This window comes from Schistocerca nitens, chromosome 8 (assembly GCF_023898315.1).
Source record: "Schistocerca nitens isolate TAMUIC-IGC-003100 chromosome 8, iqSchNite1.1, whole genome shotgun sequence".
In the NCBI taxonomy this organism is placed as follows: Eukaryota; Metazoa; Arthropoda; class Insecta; order Orthoptera; family Acrididae; genus Schistocerca; species Schistocerca nitens.
The window spans coordinates 236,438,306-236,453,433 of NC_064621.1; the positions used below are offsets into that span (position 1 = coordinate 236,438,306).

The window sequence follows — 15,128 nt, forward strand, 5'->3', positions numbered from 1 at the left end:
TTGTCACAGACGAACCTAAAACCGTTTAAGCTTTGTGCAGTTATTGTATACACGCCCCACGCCCTTCCCCCGTGTCATATTACCAATGAGATGAAACCACACTGCGTATTACAATTCCAACACCACAAAGAAAAACGCTGTCCAAAGAGTTCACATTTATTTCAGCCTTGGTTTGATTTTCAAATTCCATCGGACGAGGATGTAATTGGACGGCTCTCGTTTAGTCTGATACCCTCACTTAAAGCTGATTTCAGTGGCTCTGGTTCAGTTTTTTGGTAGATATGAGTTTTGTTCCGCAGTTGCATTTGTGCATCACATTTCCATTGAAGAAAATGGCACTGGACGGCTAATGTCTGAAATTAATTTCCTTCTCTTTCAAGTAATGTAGATACAGATTTCTATGGGCGAAGGAAAGAAATTCGAGGTTCCTGTAGATACATTTCCAGCTTCTCTGCAGCCGCGCTGGCGCCACCGCGCCGTGCCGTTCTTCACACTGAGCTCGTATTTCGTGTTGCTGTGTCCAGACTGCTCATCGACTTCATTCTTGAGAACTGGCTTCGTTTCAGGTACAGCATGAGTGAATTCTTCCTTAGGTGAAGCTGACTGGAATGTGAAACTTGAAGAACGGCTAATGCTTATACCAGGAGTATTCCAAAACTAAGGTCCGTGGCCAATATTTATATGATGGCAGGTCTGAATGAAGTTTCGCGCATGCAGCGCTGTCTACCGACTCTTTAGGAAACTACTGGAGTATTGGTTTGATTCAGTAGTCGTTTTTCAGTCGGCGAGAGTAGATCGCAATGGCAGGGACCATCGTAGATCCCGCCAGTTGTGAAGTGCGCGGTGTGACAAAAGATCTTCAGCTGCTGAAATCTGTCGTGAGTTATGCCTAGTGTTGGACCTGAAATAATGAGAGACAACCAAGTTCGAAAATGGTGTCGAGAATTTCAAAATGACCTCACAAATGTTCATGATGAACAGCGGAGTGGCAGGCCTAGTCTGGGGACCAACGACATCGTTGATCAAGTGAATCAAAAACTTTAGTGTGACCAGCGACTGACGATTTGTGGTCTGGCTAACGAATTCCAAAATGTTGCTCGAACCTCAGTTTACAGGTCTGTCACTAAACAGCTTGGATATCACGAAGCGTGTATGAGGTGGGTTCCAAAAATGCTCACTGATCGGCACATAGAGCAAAGAATGCAAAGTGCACGACAGTTTTTGGAGTGCCATTGACAAGATAGAAAGGATTTGTTTTCCCACATCATTACGGGCGGCGAGACGTGGATATCGTACACGGACGCAGAATGCAGTAAATGCAATACCTCCATTCAACCTAATCGAAAACAAAAAAGGTCAAGTAATCTGCGTTCTGAAATCGAAAAATGGTGTCTACCATTTTTTGGGACGAAAAGGGTGTCCTTTCGATTGATTTCATAGGCCATGGGTCAATAATTACACTAGAGGTATACCGTGTAACGCTAACCAAACTGAGGGGTGCGATCCCACATGGACGCCGAGAGAAACTGTCATCTGGCATAATCCTCCTTCACGACAACACACGTCCTCACACCGCTGCCAAAACCAAGGAGAAGCTTCAAAATGCGAACATTTTGATCACCCTGCATACAGCTCCGATCTTGCACCAAGCGACTATTTCCTCTTCTTGCACTTAAAAAAGTGGTTGGGTGGACAACGATTTCAAAACTACGATGAACTCAAGAGTGGCTTTACCAACTGGCAGGCTCATATGCAGAGAGGTTAAAGAAGCTGGGGTAGCGTTGCAGAAAGTGTATAGAAGTGAACGACTATTATGTGAAAAAGTAAAGAAGCTTTGTAGTAAAATATTACTGTCAATAAAAACATTTTCTCAATAGCTTATTTCTTTATGACCAGACAGACCTTAGTTTTGGAATACGCATCATATATCAGTCAGTATTGAGCATTGCTTGTAATGAAGAATTTGAGGTCCGCAGAAGCCAGATAGAATGCCTCCAACTTTACTGTCACCCTCCACGCTAATGTATTCTGTAGTCTTGTCACCAGATCGTTGTCGACTACATTCTTGCAGTCTGGCCTGCTTTCAGGTACAACGTGAGTGAATTCTCCCTTAGGTGAGCCAGCTTGAAAGAGGATACGTGAACAGCTAATCTCCATATATCAGTCAGTGTTGAGCATAGTTTGTGTTGAAAGACAGGAGTTTCTTCTTGTACATTTGTGTTGTTGATATGCTGATAGATTTGAACGTCGTCGTAATATCTTCGCACTCAATGAAGGAATGGGTCGCCGCCATATTCACCAATACTATTGCTGCTGTTTCCTGCACCCTGTTTTCCCGTAGATACCGATAGCGAGTGTTCGCTCGACAGAGAGGAACGAGACCTGACAGTTCTTCAGCAGTCGTTCGGAGAGAAAGGACGAAGTGTCCAGCGCGACGACTGGCCGACCCTCGCAGCTGGGGGCTAGGACAGCTGTGGGGCGCGGTGGCGGAACTTGGGGTGGTGGTGCTTGGCCAGGAAGCTGGAGTCTTGGCGGACCACCGCCTTCATGGACAAGTCCTCCGGCTCGGTCTGCTCCGGAGGTACACTGTACATTACCAAGTTCTGCTCGTCGCCGTACCCGTCGTCCATCTCGTCGTCCTCGTTGACGAACTCGGTCCCGTTGTCGTCGTGACCCGAACCGGTCTGGACGACGTCGGAGAGAGGCGGCGACGGAGACTCCGGGGGCGGGACGGCGGCTGCGACCACCGAGGGCGGCGCCTGCGCGGGTGGTGGGGGCGGAGGCCCGGAGCACTTGTGGTGCGCCAGGTGGTGGCGGCGGCGGAAGCGGCCCCCGCACGACGCGCACTCGAACGGCTTCTCGCCGCGGTGGATGAGCGCGTGCGCCTTCAACTGGTTGGAGTCGGAGAAGCGCGACGGGCAGAGCGTGCAGGCGTACGGCCGCTCGCCGGTGTGCACGCGCAGGTGGCGCCGCAGGTTGGCCACCTGCACGAACTGGCGGTCGCACTGCGTGCAGTGGTACGGCTTCTCGCCCGTGTGCAGCCGCATGTGCGTCTTGAGGTGGTGGTCGCGCGTGAAGCGCTTGCCGCACGACGCGCACGCGAACGGCTTCTCGCCGGTGTGCGTGCGCTCGTGGTTCTGCAGCACGTGCTTGTAGCCGAACGAGCGGCTGCACACCGAGCAAGTGAACACCTGTACACAAAGAAACAGTCCACTGTACTAGATGTCCAAAGACTGTGTTTGTTTCCAGTTTGGTGGTGAAGATTTCTGCTTTGGAAGCTGCAGCAGTGTTTAATGATGGGAATGTGGCAAGAGGGTTGGGTTGGGTTGTTTAGGGGAGGAGACCAGACAGCGAGGTCATCGGATTAGGGAAGGACGGGGAAGGAAGTCGGCCGTGCCCTTAGAAAGGAACCACCCCGGCATTTGCCTGGAGCGATTTAGGGAAATCACGGAAAACCTAAATCAGGATGGCCAGACGCGAATGTGGCAAGACTTCACATCCTCAGCAAGTTGGGGTTTACACCTGGAGTCTTCACTGAGCACATACTGCAGATCATCAATAAGCAAAGAATACCGAAGGCGGAGACTTCAGTCCACGACATACAAAAAATTGTTAGGCAAAGCAGCAGAGAAGCTAAAAGAGCTGTAGAGAATGATGAGGAAGAAATGGAATATGGATATGAGCAGTTTTAGCTAAGGTATGATAGATTTTTTTTTTTTTTTTTTTTTTACATTTCATCCAAACTTTAAAATGATTTTTCTGCAACTTAAGGTTTTCTGCTTTCAGGAACACATATCAGAAACTACTGGAAGGATTGCAATGAAATTTGGCACACCTATTCTTTTACTTTGAAGCAATATTTAAGTGGAACAAAATTTTAATTGAGATATTATACAGTTTTGTGGTTGATAATATATTGAAAAGTTTGCTTGTAAAAAAATGTTCGAATCCAAAATATCACAGAAAATAATAGCATTAATTTACCAAAAAGTTACTGCACTTAATTGTACACCTGTTAGTGTAGATTATTTTACCATTAAAAAAATTTGCCTCGAAATTTTGAAAAAGTGTACCTTAAAATAATAACGCAATAAAAAATTCGAAATTATCTCACTGCATTAGATTATTAAAAATTCTGATTTTTTTAAAAAATCATATTAGATCTCTATACATAAGTGTGCAAAATTTCAGTGGGATTGAACAAAAAATGGCAAAGATATGGATTTACAAAAATATCAGTGCAAGACTGCTACCGTCTCCCCTTAAAGCCCTCCGGCACATACGTGGTGGATTCACTTGGAGTTGCGCGTGCGCTACTTGAGCTCCATCCGTGGTGAAAACTCGCCGCATCGATATCAATTCGATTGTCTTCGCGTGGTTCCATCACAGACCGACGCCGGCTACAGAGGACGCGAAGTTTTTCGACGACTGAATTCCATGCCGAATTCAATTGGAAACCGCCGTCACGATTAATAAGAGACTCATTGTCAGACAGCCGTATTTCCACAGATTCGTTAATAATAGAACTCTAAAAGTTAGACGTATGGGGCACAAGTTTTGTCTCTTTGTATTTCATGGCATGAAAAGAGGAAATACAGTGTTCGGCGATGGCAGACTTACAAGGCTGAAGAAGGCGAGTATTCCGCTGATTTTCTACAATGCGATCCCGCACAGTATCCGTCGTTTGCCCTATATAAGATTTGCCGCATTCACACAGAATCCTGTAAACACCTGCCTTGCGCAGTTCTAGGTCGTCTTTGACAGATCCCAACAGCGACCAAATTTTTGCAGGAGGGCGAAATATTGCTTTCACTTTATATTTTCTTAGTATTCTGCGCATTTTCGCTGAAATATTACCAATACATGGTAAATAGGCAGTCGCTTTAAAGGCCTCTTCCTCTTCTTTGTTCCGTCGTTTACAGTTCTGCAGCGCTCTCTCCACTTGCTGGGACGAATACCCATTCTTCAGAAATACAGTCTGCAGGTGCTTCCTGAACAAAGAAGAGGAAGAGGCCTTTAAAACGGCGCAGCAGACTCGAACGCGCTCAAGTAGCGCACGCGCAACGCCAAGTGAATCCACCTCGCATGTCCCGGAGAGGTCTTAAATACCAGAGCTCAGGGAGTTTTCGATAGTATCACCTGAAGATGGCCAGAAGACTCTACGCCGAAACATTGTGGCAGGAAGTTGCAAACATCCGGCAGTTCGCCCGAAATTTTGTGGAACAAGTAATGTGATGAAGACAGAATAGACACAAAACATTTGGAAGGGGCTAAGCGACATGTGTTGTAAAATATTATAATACTTACTTTCAAACCGATATGTGTGCGCAAGCCATATGTAAGTACAATAATTTTACAACATACGTCGTTTATCCACTCCCATCTGTTTGTCTCTATTTAGTCATCATCACATTACTTGTTTTTGATTGATTGAAAGAGTGATGTCCAACGCTGAGTATATGGAAACATGTACATGAATGTAAAGCACCTGACAATGGGCACAGCCCAAAACCGATCAAGTGCTAAATAAAAACGCCTTTTGCAGGGTGTTTACAAATGATTCATAGCATTTTGGATGAATGTATTACACTAATTACTACATACAAATAATGACTGACACAAGTTTCTTACACATAATTAGAAATTTTCTATGTGCCATCCTTGTGCTACACAACACACATCTATACGGTAGTCAATTTCAGACCACTGACGTTGGAGCATGTCCCTATCAGCCGGCCACAGCCCGTAGACGTTGCTACGTGACAGACACCTTTGGATAATCCCTTTCAATCTCCATTGTATGGTTCAAATGGCTCTGAGCACTATGGGACTTAACTTCTGAGGTCATCAATCCCCTAGAACTTAGAACTACTTTAACCTAACTAACCTAAGGACATCACACAAATCCACGCCCGAGGCAGGACTCGAACATGCGACCGTAGCGGTCGCGCGGCTCCAGACTGTAGCGCCTAGAACCGCTCGGCCACTGTGGTCGGCTCTCCATTGTAATACTGGGATTTTCTGTGCCCCATATACAGACGTGACGATTCACTTTACCGTTTAGGTGGAACTCAGCCTCATCACTGAACACGAATCGGTGGGGAACTTCGTCCTATTCCATTTCTTACTGGAAACGTTCATAAAATTCACGTCTGATTGTGCAGTCGTTTGGCTGTAAACGTTGCAACAGCCGTATGCGATACAGTTACTGGCGTATTCGCTTCCGCAGTTCATCTACATATACACCTACATCATATTCCGCAAGCCACCTAATGGTGTGTGGCAGGGGGTACTTTCGGTACCACTATCTGATCCGTCTAACCATGTTCCAGTTACGTGGGAAGAATGATTGTCGGTAAGCCTCTGTATTGGCTCTAATTTCTCGAATTTTCTACTCGTGGTCAATACGCGAGACCTATGTGGCGGGAAGTAATATGTTGTCCGACTCCTCCTGAAAAGTTCTGTCCCGAAATTTCAATACTAAATTTCTCCCTGACGCACAACACCTCTCTTCTAACGCCTGCCAGTGGAGTTTGTTTAGCACCTCCGTGACGCTCCCTCGTCAGCTAAACGATCCCGTAACGAAATGCACCGCTCTTCGTTGGATCTTATCTACTCTATCAATCCTACCTGATAGGGACCCCAAATACATGAACAAATCGGGCGAACAAGCGCCTTACAAGCCACTTCTTTCGTGGATGAGTTACATTCCCTTAAGATTCTTCCGATGAATCTGAGTCTGGTACCTGCTTTTCCCACTATCTGTTTCATGTGGTCATTAAAATGGATCAGACGGCTCTGAGCACTATGGGACTTAACAGCTGAGGTCATCAGTCTCCTATAACTTAGGACTACTTAAACCTAACTAACCTAAGGACATCACACACATCCATGCCCGAGGCAGGATTCGAACCTGCGACCGTAGCGGTCGCGCGGTTCCAGACTGAAGCGCCTAGAATCCCTCGGCCACAGCGGACGGCTGTGGTCATTCCACTTAAGGTTGCTCTGGATAGTTACGCCTAGATATTTAACGACAGACTCTGCCTCCAGCTGTTTGTCATCAGTAGTGTAGCCGTACACTAGTGGATTTCTTTTCCTACGTATGCGCAATATGTTACATTTATTTACGTTCAGGGTCAACTGCCGGAGCCTGCACCATTCATCACTTCTGTGCAGGTTGTTCAGCAAATTCTTACTATCTTGTGGCGTTGTTAATTTGATGTAGACAACTGCATCCTCTGTGAATACCCTTAAAGAGCATCCGACGCTTTCTACTAGATCATTTATAAATGGTCCTGTCACACTTCCCTGTGGTTCTCCGGATATTACCTTTACATCTGTCGATTTAGCTCCGTTAAGAGCTACGTGTTGAGTTCTATCTGCAAGAAAGTTTTGAATCCAATAGCAAGCCTCTCCGATATTCCGTAAGCTGCTCGTATTTGTTTCATTAAACGGCAGACGGTGTCAAATGCGTTACTGAAATCAAGGGCGCGCGGAGTGACCGTGCAGTTTGAGGCGACATGTCACGGATTGAGCGTCCCCTACCGCCGGAGGTTCGAGTACTCCTTCGGGCGTGGGTGTGTGTGTTGTTCTTAGCAAAAAAATGGTTCAAATGGCTCTGAGCACTATGGGACTCAACTGCTGTGGTCATAAGTCCCCTAGAACTTAGAACTACTTAAACCTAACTAACCTAAGGACAGCACACAACACCCAGCCATCACGAGGCAGAGAAAATCCCTGACCCCGCCGGGAATCGAACCCGGGAACCCGGGCGTGGGAAGCGAGAACGCTACCGCACGACCACGAGATGCGGGCGGTTCTTAGCCTAAGCTAGTTTAAGTAGTGTGTAAGCCCAGGGACCAATGACCTCAGCAGTCTCGTCCCTTACAAATCACACAGATTTGAACATTTTGAAATCAAGGAACACAGCATCAACTTGAGCGCCGTTATCCACTGCGCTGTGGATATCATGGAGGAACAGAGCGAGCTGAGTTGCGCAGGATCTCTGTTTGTGGAGCCCACGTTGATTTTAATAGAGATGTTCATTTTCCAAAAACGTCATAATTCTTGAGCATAAAACGAACATGTTCTACAACATAATTCTACAACAGATTGATCTCAACGATATACGGCTACAGGGTGTTACAAAAAGGTACGGCCAAACTTTCAGGAAACATTCCTCACACACAAAGAAAGAAAATATGTTATGTGGACATGTGTCCGGAAACGCTTACTTTCCATGTTAGAGTTCATTTTATTACTTCTTTTCAAATCACATTAATCATGAAATGGAAACACACAGCAACAGAACGTACCAGCGTGGCTTCAAACACTTTGTTACAGGAAATGTTCAAAATGTCCTCCGTTAGCGAGAATACATGCATCCACCCTCCGTCGTATGGAATCCCTGATGCGCTGATGCAGCCCTGGAGAATGGCGTATTGTATCACAGCCGTCCACAATACGAGCACGAAGAGTCTCTACATTTGGTACCGGGATTGCGTAGACAGGAGCTTTGAAATGCCCCCATAAATGAAAGTCAAGAGGGTTGAGGTCAGCAGAGCGTGGAGGCCATGGAATTGGTCCGCCTCTACCAACCCATCGGTCACCGAATCTGTTGTTGAGAAGCGTACGAACACTTCGACTGAAATGTGCAGGAGCTCCATCGAGCATGAACCACATGTTGTGTCGTACTTGTAAAGGCACATGTTCTAGCAGCACAGGTAGAGTATCCCGTATGAAATCATGTCGGTGAATCGAGGAAGTACAGTACATACTGACGAAACTAAAATGACCTCTAACATGGAAATTAAGCGTTTCCGGACACATGTCCACATAACATCTTTTCTTTATTTGTGTTTTAGGAATGTTTCCTGAAAGTTTGGCCGTACCTTTTTGTAACACCCTGTATAATTGTGTGGATCTGTCTTACAGCCTTTCTTAAAAACTGGAATGACCTCCGCTTTTTTTTTCAGTCGTTAGGTAGATTTCGTTGCTCAAGCGATCTACGATAAATTACTGCTAGAAGGGGAGCAAGTTCTTTCGTATAACCTTTATAGAATCACATTGGAATCTCATCTGGTTCTGACGCCTTTCCACTACTAAGCGATTATAGCTGCCTTTCAGTTCCGCGATCGGTTATCTCAATATTCACCATTTCAACGTTCGTACGACGATTGAAAGGAGGGAGAGTGTTACGATCTTCCGCGGTGAAACAACTTCGGAAGACCGTATTCAGTATGTCGGCCTTTTCTTTGTAATTTCCCGTTTCGGTGCCGGTGTGGTTGCTGAGAGAATGAATAGATGATTTTGACCCACTTACTGATTTTACGTGCCACCAAAATCTCTGAGGGTTTTTACTCAGGCCGGTTGTCAATGCGGTAGCGTTCTCGCTTCCCGCGCTCGGATTCCCGGGTTCGATTCCCGGCGGGGTCAGGGATTTTCTCTGCCTCGTGATGACTGGGTGTTGTGTGATGTCCTTAGGTTAGTTAGGTTTAAGTAGTTCTAAGTTCTAGGGGACTGATGACCATAGATGTTAAGTCCCATAGTGCTCAGAGCCATTTGAACCATTTTCGGTTGACAACGTCTTACTCTCAAAATCATTGAACACTTCCCTCATTTTTTATTTACTATTGAAAACAGTCTTGATCACGATTTATTTATTAAGGTGACCGGGTTCGACCACTACTGTGGTCATCTTCAGACCTACAAGTCGTATACAAAGCTTTAATTAGAGGGCTACATACATTAAAGAAAATGCATAAAGCTATAAAGCTATAAAACGATGAATTACCATTGAGTAGGAACCTCTTTCTGCTGGAGAATCACTGCTGGAGAAACCAGTGCACGTCTTACTTTATATAATGGAGGCTCCGCCCACTTCTGACGGAATGATGTCATTACTAACCAATGAGTTATAAGTCGAATAACAATGTAAAATTTGTTAGTTAAAAGAATATTGTCAAGAAATAAAAATAAACACACACTAAACTTAGCTTATTAAACAGCTATTGTCAATTGAGAAGCGTCAAAAATATTTAAATATATAGGATAAATGAACTTCGGTTTGACAGTACGTGGGTTGCCCTCTCAAGGCCTGTTAGTGAACCATTTGGAACCACTGGTTGCCGTGGTGAAGTTGGACGCCGTTCCAGAGATGAGGCAGCAGGCTTCTTTCCACTGAAGTTGTTGTGAAGTCGATAGTCGAACTAGTGGTTGCCATGGTGAGGACAAACGCCAGTGCAAAGATGTGGCAGCAGGCTTCTTTCTAAATAAGTTGTTGCGAAAGTGGAATGGCGAAGGCTGTCACGTCAGACGATGTATTACTGAACAGCAGCATGTCTTTATTGAAACGATTTTCAATGAGTAGGCTGCAATAATCTTTAGCTCATGTGTACTACATGCTGCACAGATACGATATGAACTAGTTGTCCATTTTTATGAAATATTGTCTATGAAGTTCGTATGTAGATTGCATTTTTTTTTTATTTTGCTCTCCTTACTCTCATTTTCGCTGCAGAATACCCAGCTCGCGACTTTCATGACGTGTGGATTTCATTGGGCTACGAAGGAACACATGTCGGACGCTCTCCAATGTTTCCTCCCCGAGAGATGGTCTTTCATGGTATTGCCAGAGATTCTGTCATGGTGGGAGGATGGAACAAGGTGCACTCAGCCTCTTGAGCCCAATTGAGGTGCTACTTGATCGAGTAGCAGCGACTCCGAGTCATGAAAACTGACAATAGCCGGGAGAACGGCTGCCCCACCACAATTCATCCAATGACGTCATCAGCAAACATGACACAGTGACTGGTCTGTACCAATGGACCCTTCAGGGCTTGTGATCGGGGTTGAGATTTACAATATCCAATTATTCTCTTTCGTCTGTTGCTAGAAGGGCTATGTTGTCTGTAAACATCAAACGACATATCCTTCTTCCTCGAATTTCTGTCTCCTTGCGATGTAGTGCTCAGTGGTCCATCATGGATTCTAAGTATATCGGGTGGTAATAATTAAACTTTCTGAGTCCTCATAAAAAACGAGTGATCATAGGAGACTGAAACTTTGTTGGAACATTTATAAGGTCATGCGGAAGAGAAATAACGAATAAACCATTGAAAGAAACAAGTTTTTAATTCACACATTACAGGGTGATATTTGTTAATTGTTTACGATGCCGGTTACAAACGTTACTCAATGTCGCGACCTTCTGCATCCACGACGGCCAGGAAACGTACGAGAGACTGCTCTACTGCTGCCCGAAAATCTTCAGTCCCCGACTTAAGTGTACCATTGATAAACTGTGTCTCAGCCAGATATCAAGCGGGTTATCTTGGTGGCCACACAGTTTGGAAGGATCGGCCAATGATTCGGTTTTCTTCAAATGAGTTATGCGGTGACCTCACGAGCGATCTGAGGTGGAGCTCCATTGTGCATCAAAACAGTTGAGTTCAAAGCCCCTCTCTGCCGCAGAGCAGGAATCACGTGTTGGCGAAGCAGCTCACAGTAACGTGTGCTGTTCACAATGCATGTCCTTGGTCCTTGGGGTCCCAGTTCCCTCGACGTCACTGTATCAATACAAGCGCCTAACTGCAAGTCATGACGTTAACGCTACTAACAACGCAAATCCTGCAATGCACAGTATGAACATCATTCCTATAAAGTTGGTTACCCACAACGTAAATAGTATTCCGTATAGCGGCGAAAGTTTAATTGTAAGCACCCTGTACATGGAAAAGCCAACTGCCTTGCCGCAGAGGTGCCACCGGTTCCTGTCAAATCGCCGAAGTTAAGTGCTGTCAGGCTGGGCTCGCACTTGGATGGGTGACCATCCGGTCTACCGAGCGCTGATGGAAGCGGGGAGCACTCAGCTACTTGATTGGGAAGTAGCGGCTCCGGTCTCGTAAACTGACATACGGCCGGGAGAGCGGTATGCTGACCCTCCATATCCGCATCTAATGACGCCTGTGGGCTGAGGATGACACGGCGGCCGGTCGGTACCGCTGGGACTTCCAGGGCCTGTTAGGACGGAGTTCGTAGTGTACATAGAAAAGGGGAGACAGACAGCAGCCTAGAGCTACTCCTTTCCATTTGGCACGTTCTCCGCTCAGTTTCATACTGGTGCGATATTAAGTTATTATTTACGCTGAAAGAAGCTGTTAATTAGCTGATGGGAATTACATTTTCATGGAAACAAATGAGTCTCAACTTCACCTTCGATAAAGACAGAAGCTGAAGCAATGAATTATAAGTTACGCAACGGCTGGAACTTGAACCCAGGTCTCTTGCTTAGTGGGTAGATGTGATGATGTTTGGTTTGTAGGACGCTCAACTGCTCGGTCATCAGCGCCTGTACAAAGTCCCAATTTTGACCAGTCCACTATAGCCACAATCACTAATGATGATGATGGAATGATGAGGACAACACAAACACCAAGGCACCCCGCAGAGAAAATCCCCAACTCGGCCGGGAATCGAACCCGGGACCACGTGATCCAGAGGCAGCAACGCTAGCCCCACCCCCAAACCACAAGCTGCGGACATCGGTAGATGTTCTGATCACCTTTTTTTATTTTTTATTTATTTTTATTTATTTATTTATTTGATCGACATAGTTCGATGCGTTTGGTCTGGGAGGACGTCACAAGACACCCTTTCAAGATGATCGTTGATTCCTTGACTTCCTTACAGAGAGCACGCAGCCCTCGTGTTCACGCTGAGCTACCGTGCCGGCCACCAGAGCATTGTGGATATCGCTGCTGCATGGGCTCCACTATTACGCCGCCCTACCTAACACAAACTTCGATTCACACCTTCAGTCCACTTTCCTCTACTTAAATCGTCATGCACAGGGAGGATTTCCTCATTACGTAAAAAGAACTGGGATATTATTCGAATGGCGGAGAGGCTCGGCATTACTGACAATTTAAGAAGGAGAAAATGGGCTGAAAGTTTGAAATGAAGTCTGTGTCACGGAGCGCATTGGACTAAACGTCCGTGCAGTTGTAGCAGCCACCTTGCTATAGTGGTGAACGGGTTAGCACATCTGCGTAATAAGCAGGAGTTGGAATCCTGGCGGTAGCACAAAGTTTAAATCATTACTTCAGCTTCTATCCTTATCGAACATACGCTAGACCTCAGAGACACATTAACAAATCAGTAACTTAAAAACTCGTCTCGCAAGATTTTCATCATCTCCTGAAGCCACAGTGTTTGCGATGACGCACCTTGTCGCCATTGGGCGTGGTGGGTCCCGACGAGGTGGCAGCCTTGTCGTCGGGCGAGGGTGTGGTGGCGGCGGGCGACCCGGGCTTGGAGGAGGCGGTGGGTCGGCGGCGACGCGGCGTGCTGGAGGCGGCGGCCGGGGGCGGCGCCTGCGGCGGCGGCACCGGCGGCTGCGCCAGCGTCGGCCAGTAGAGCGGGCGAGCCGCCAGCGTCGCCTGCAACCCCAGCAGCAGGCCGGGGTGCGGCAGCCCGGGGAAGGCGGAGGCGGCGCGCACCACCAGGCCGCCCGGCTCGTTGTTGTTGTCCGCCTCCGGGGGCGGAGAGCCCTTGGCCGGCGGCGCGCCTGCGGACGGCCCTCGCCGCGACACCAGCCCTGCTGGCACACACACACACACCTGTAGTTGCCTGCCTGCAAACTTATAACAACTTGATTAGAGGTACTTCACGCTGCAAACGAAAACATAATTCTGAGAAACTGCATGATACTTCATTAAAATACCACATAGTGGGAACATACAGCGTACACCGTCCGTAGGCCATTAAAATTGCTACACCACGAAGATGACGTGCTACAGACGCGAAATTTAACCGACAGGTAGAAGATGCTGTGATATGCAAATGATTAGCTTTGCAGAGCATTCACACAAGGTTGGCGCCGATGGTGACACCTACAACGTGCTGACGTGAGGAAAGTTTTCAACCGATTTCTCATACACAAACAGCAGTTGACCGGCGTTGCCTAGTGAAACGTTGTTGTGATGCCTCGTGTAAGGAGGAGAAATGTGTGCCATCACGTTTCCGACTGAGAAAGGTCGGATTGTAGCCTACCGCATCGTATCGCGACACTGCTGCTCGCGTTGGTCGAGATCCAATGACTGTTAGGAGAATATGGAATCGGTCTGTTCAGGAGAGTAATACGGGACGCCGTGCTGGATCCCAACGGCCTCGTATCACTAGCAGTCGAGATGACAGGCATCTTATCCGCATGGCTGTAACGGATCGTGCAGCCACGTCTCGATCCCTCAGTCAACTGATGGGGACGATTGCAAGACAACAACCATCTGCACGAACAGTTTGACGACGTTTGCAGCAGCATGGAGTATCAGCTCGGAGACCATGGCTGCGATTACCCTTGACGCTGCATCACAGACAGGAGCGCTTGCGATGGTGTACTCAACGACGAACTTGGGTGCACGAATGGCAAAACGTCATTTTTTCGGATGAATCCAGGTTCTGTTTACAGCATCATGATGGTCGCGTCCGTGTTTGGCGACATTGCGGTGAACGCACATTGGAAGCGTGTAATTGTCATCGCCATACTGGCGTATCACCCGGCTTGATGGTATGGGGTGCCATTATTTTCATGTCTCGGTCACCTCTAGTACGTATTGACGGCACTTTGAACAGTGGACGTTACATTTGAGATGTGTTACGACCCGTGGCTCTACCCTTCATTCGATCCCTGCGAAACCCTACATTTCAGCAGGATAATGCACGACCACATGTTGCAGGCCCTGTACGGGCCTTTCTGGATACAGAAAATGTTCGACTGCTGCCCTGGCCAGCACATTTTCCAGCTCTCTCACCAATTGAAAACGTCTTGTCAATGGTGGCCGAGCAACTGGCTCGTCACTACTCTTGATAAACTGTGGTATCGTGTTGAAGCTGCATGGCCAGCTGTACCTGTACACGCCATCAAAGCTCTGTTTGACTCAATGCCCAGGCGTATCAAGGCCGTTATTACGGCCAGAGGTGGTTGTTCTGGGTACTGCTTTCTCATGATGTACGCACTCAAATTGCGTGAAAATGTAATCACATGTCAGTTCTAGTATAACATATTTGTGCAATAAATACCCGTTTATCATCTGCATTTCTTCCTGGTGTAGCAATTTTGATGGCCAGTA

General features: G+C 46.8%; 1 protein-coding gene across 1 annotated transcript; it reads right to left on the reverse strand.

Annotated features, from left to right (window-relative positions):
- Window positions 1-2,462: 2,462 nt before the first annotated feature.
- LOC126199496 (gastrula zinc finger protein XlCGF49.1-like) lies at window positions 2,463-13,340 on the reverse strand (the record flags this gene model as incomplete). The annotated part of the gene is made up of 3 exons (XM_049936418.1): window positions 2,463-2,586; window positions 2,653-3,191; window positions 13,227-13,340. Coding segments are annotated over 3 exons (777 nt in total), but the record flags the coding sequence as incomplete, so codon positions are not given.
- Between the last annotated feature and the right edge of the window lie 1,788 nt (window positions 13,341-15,128).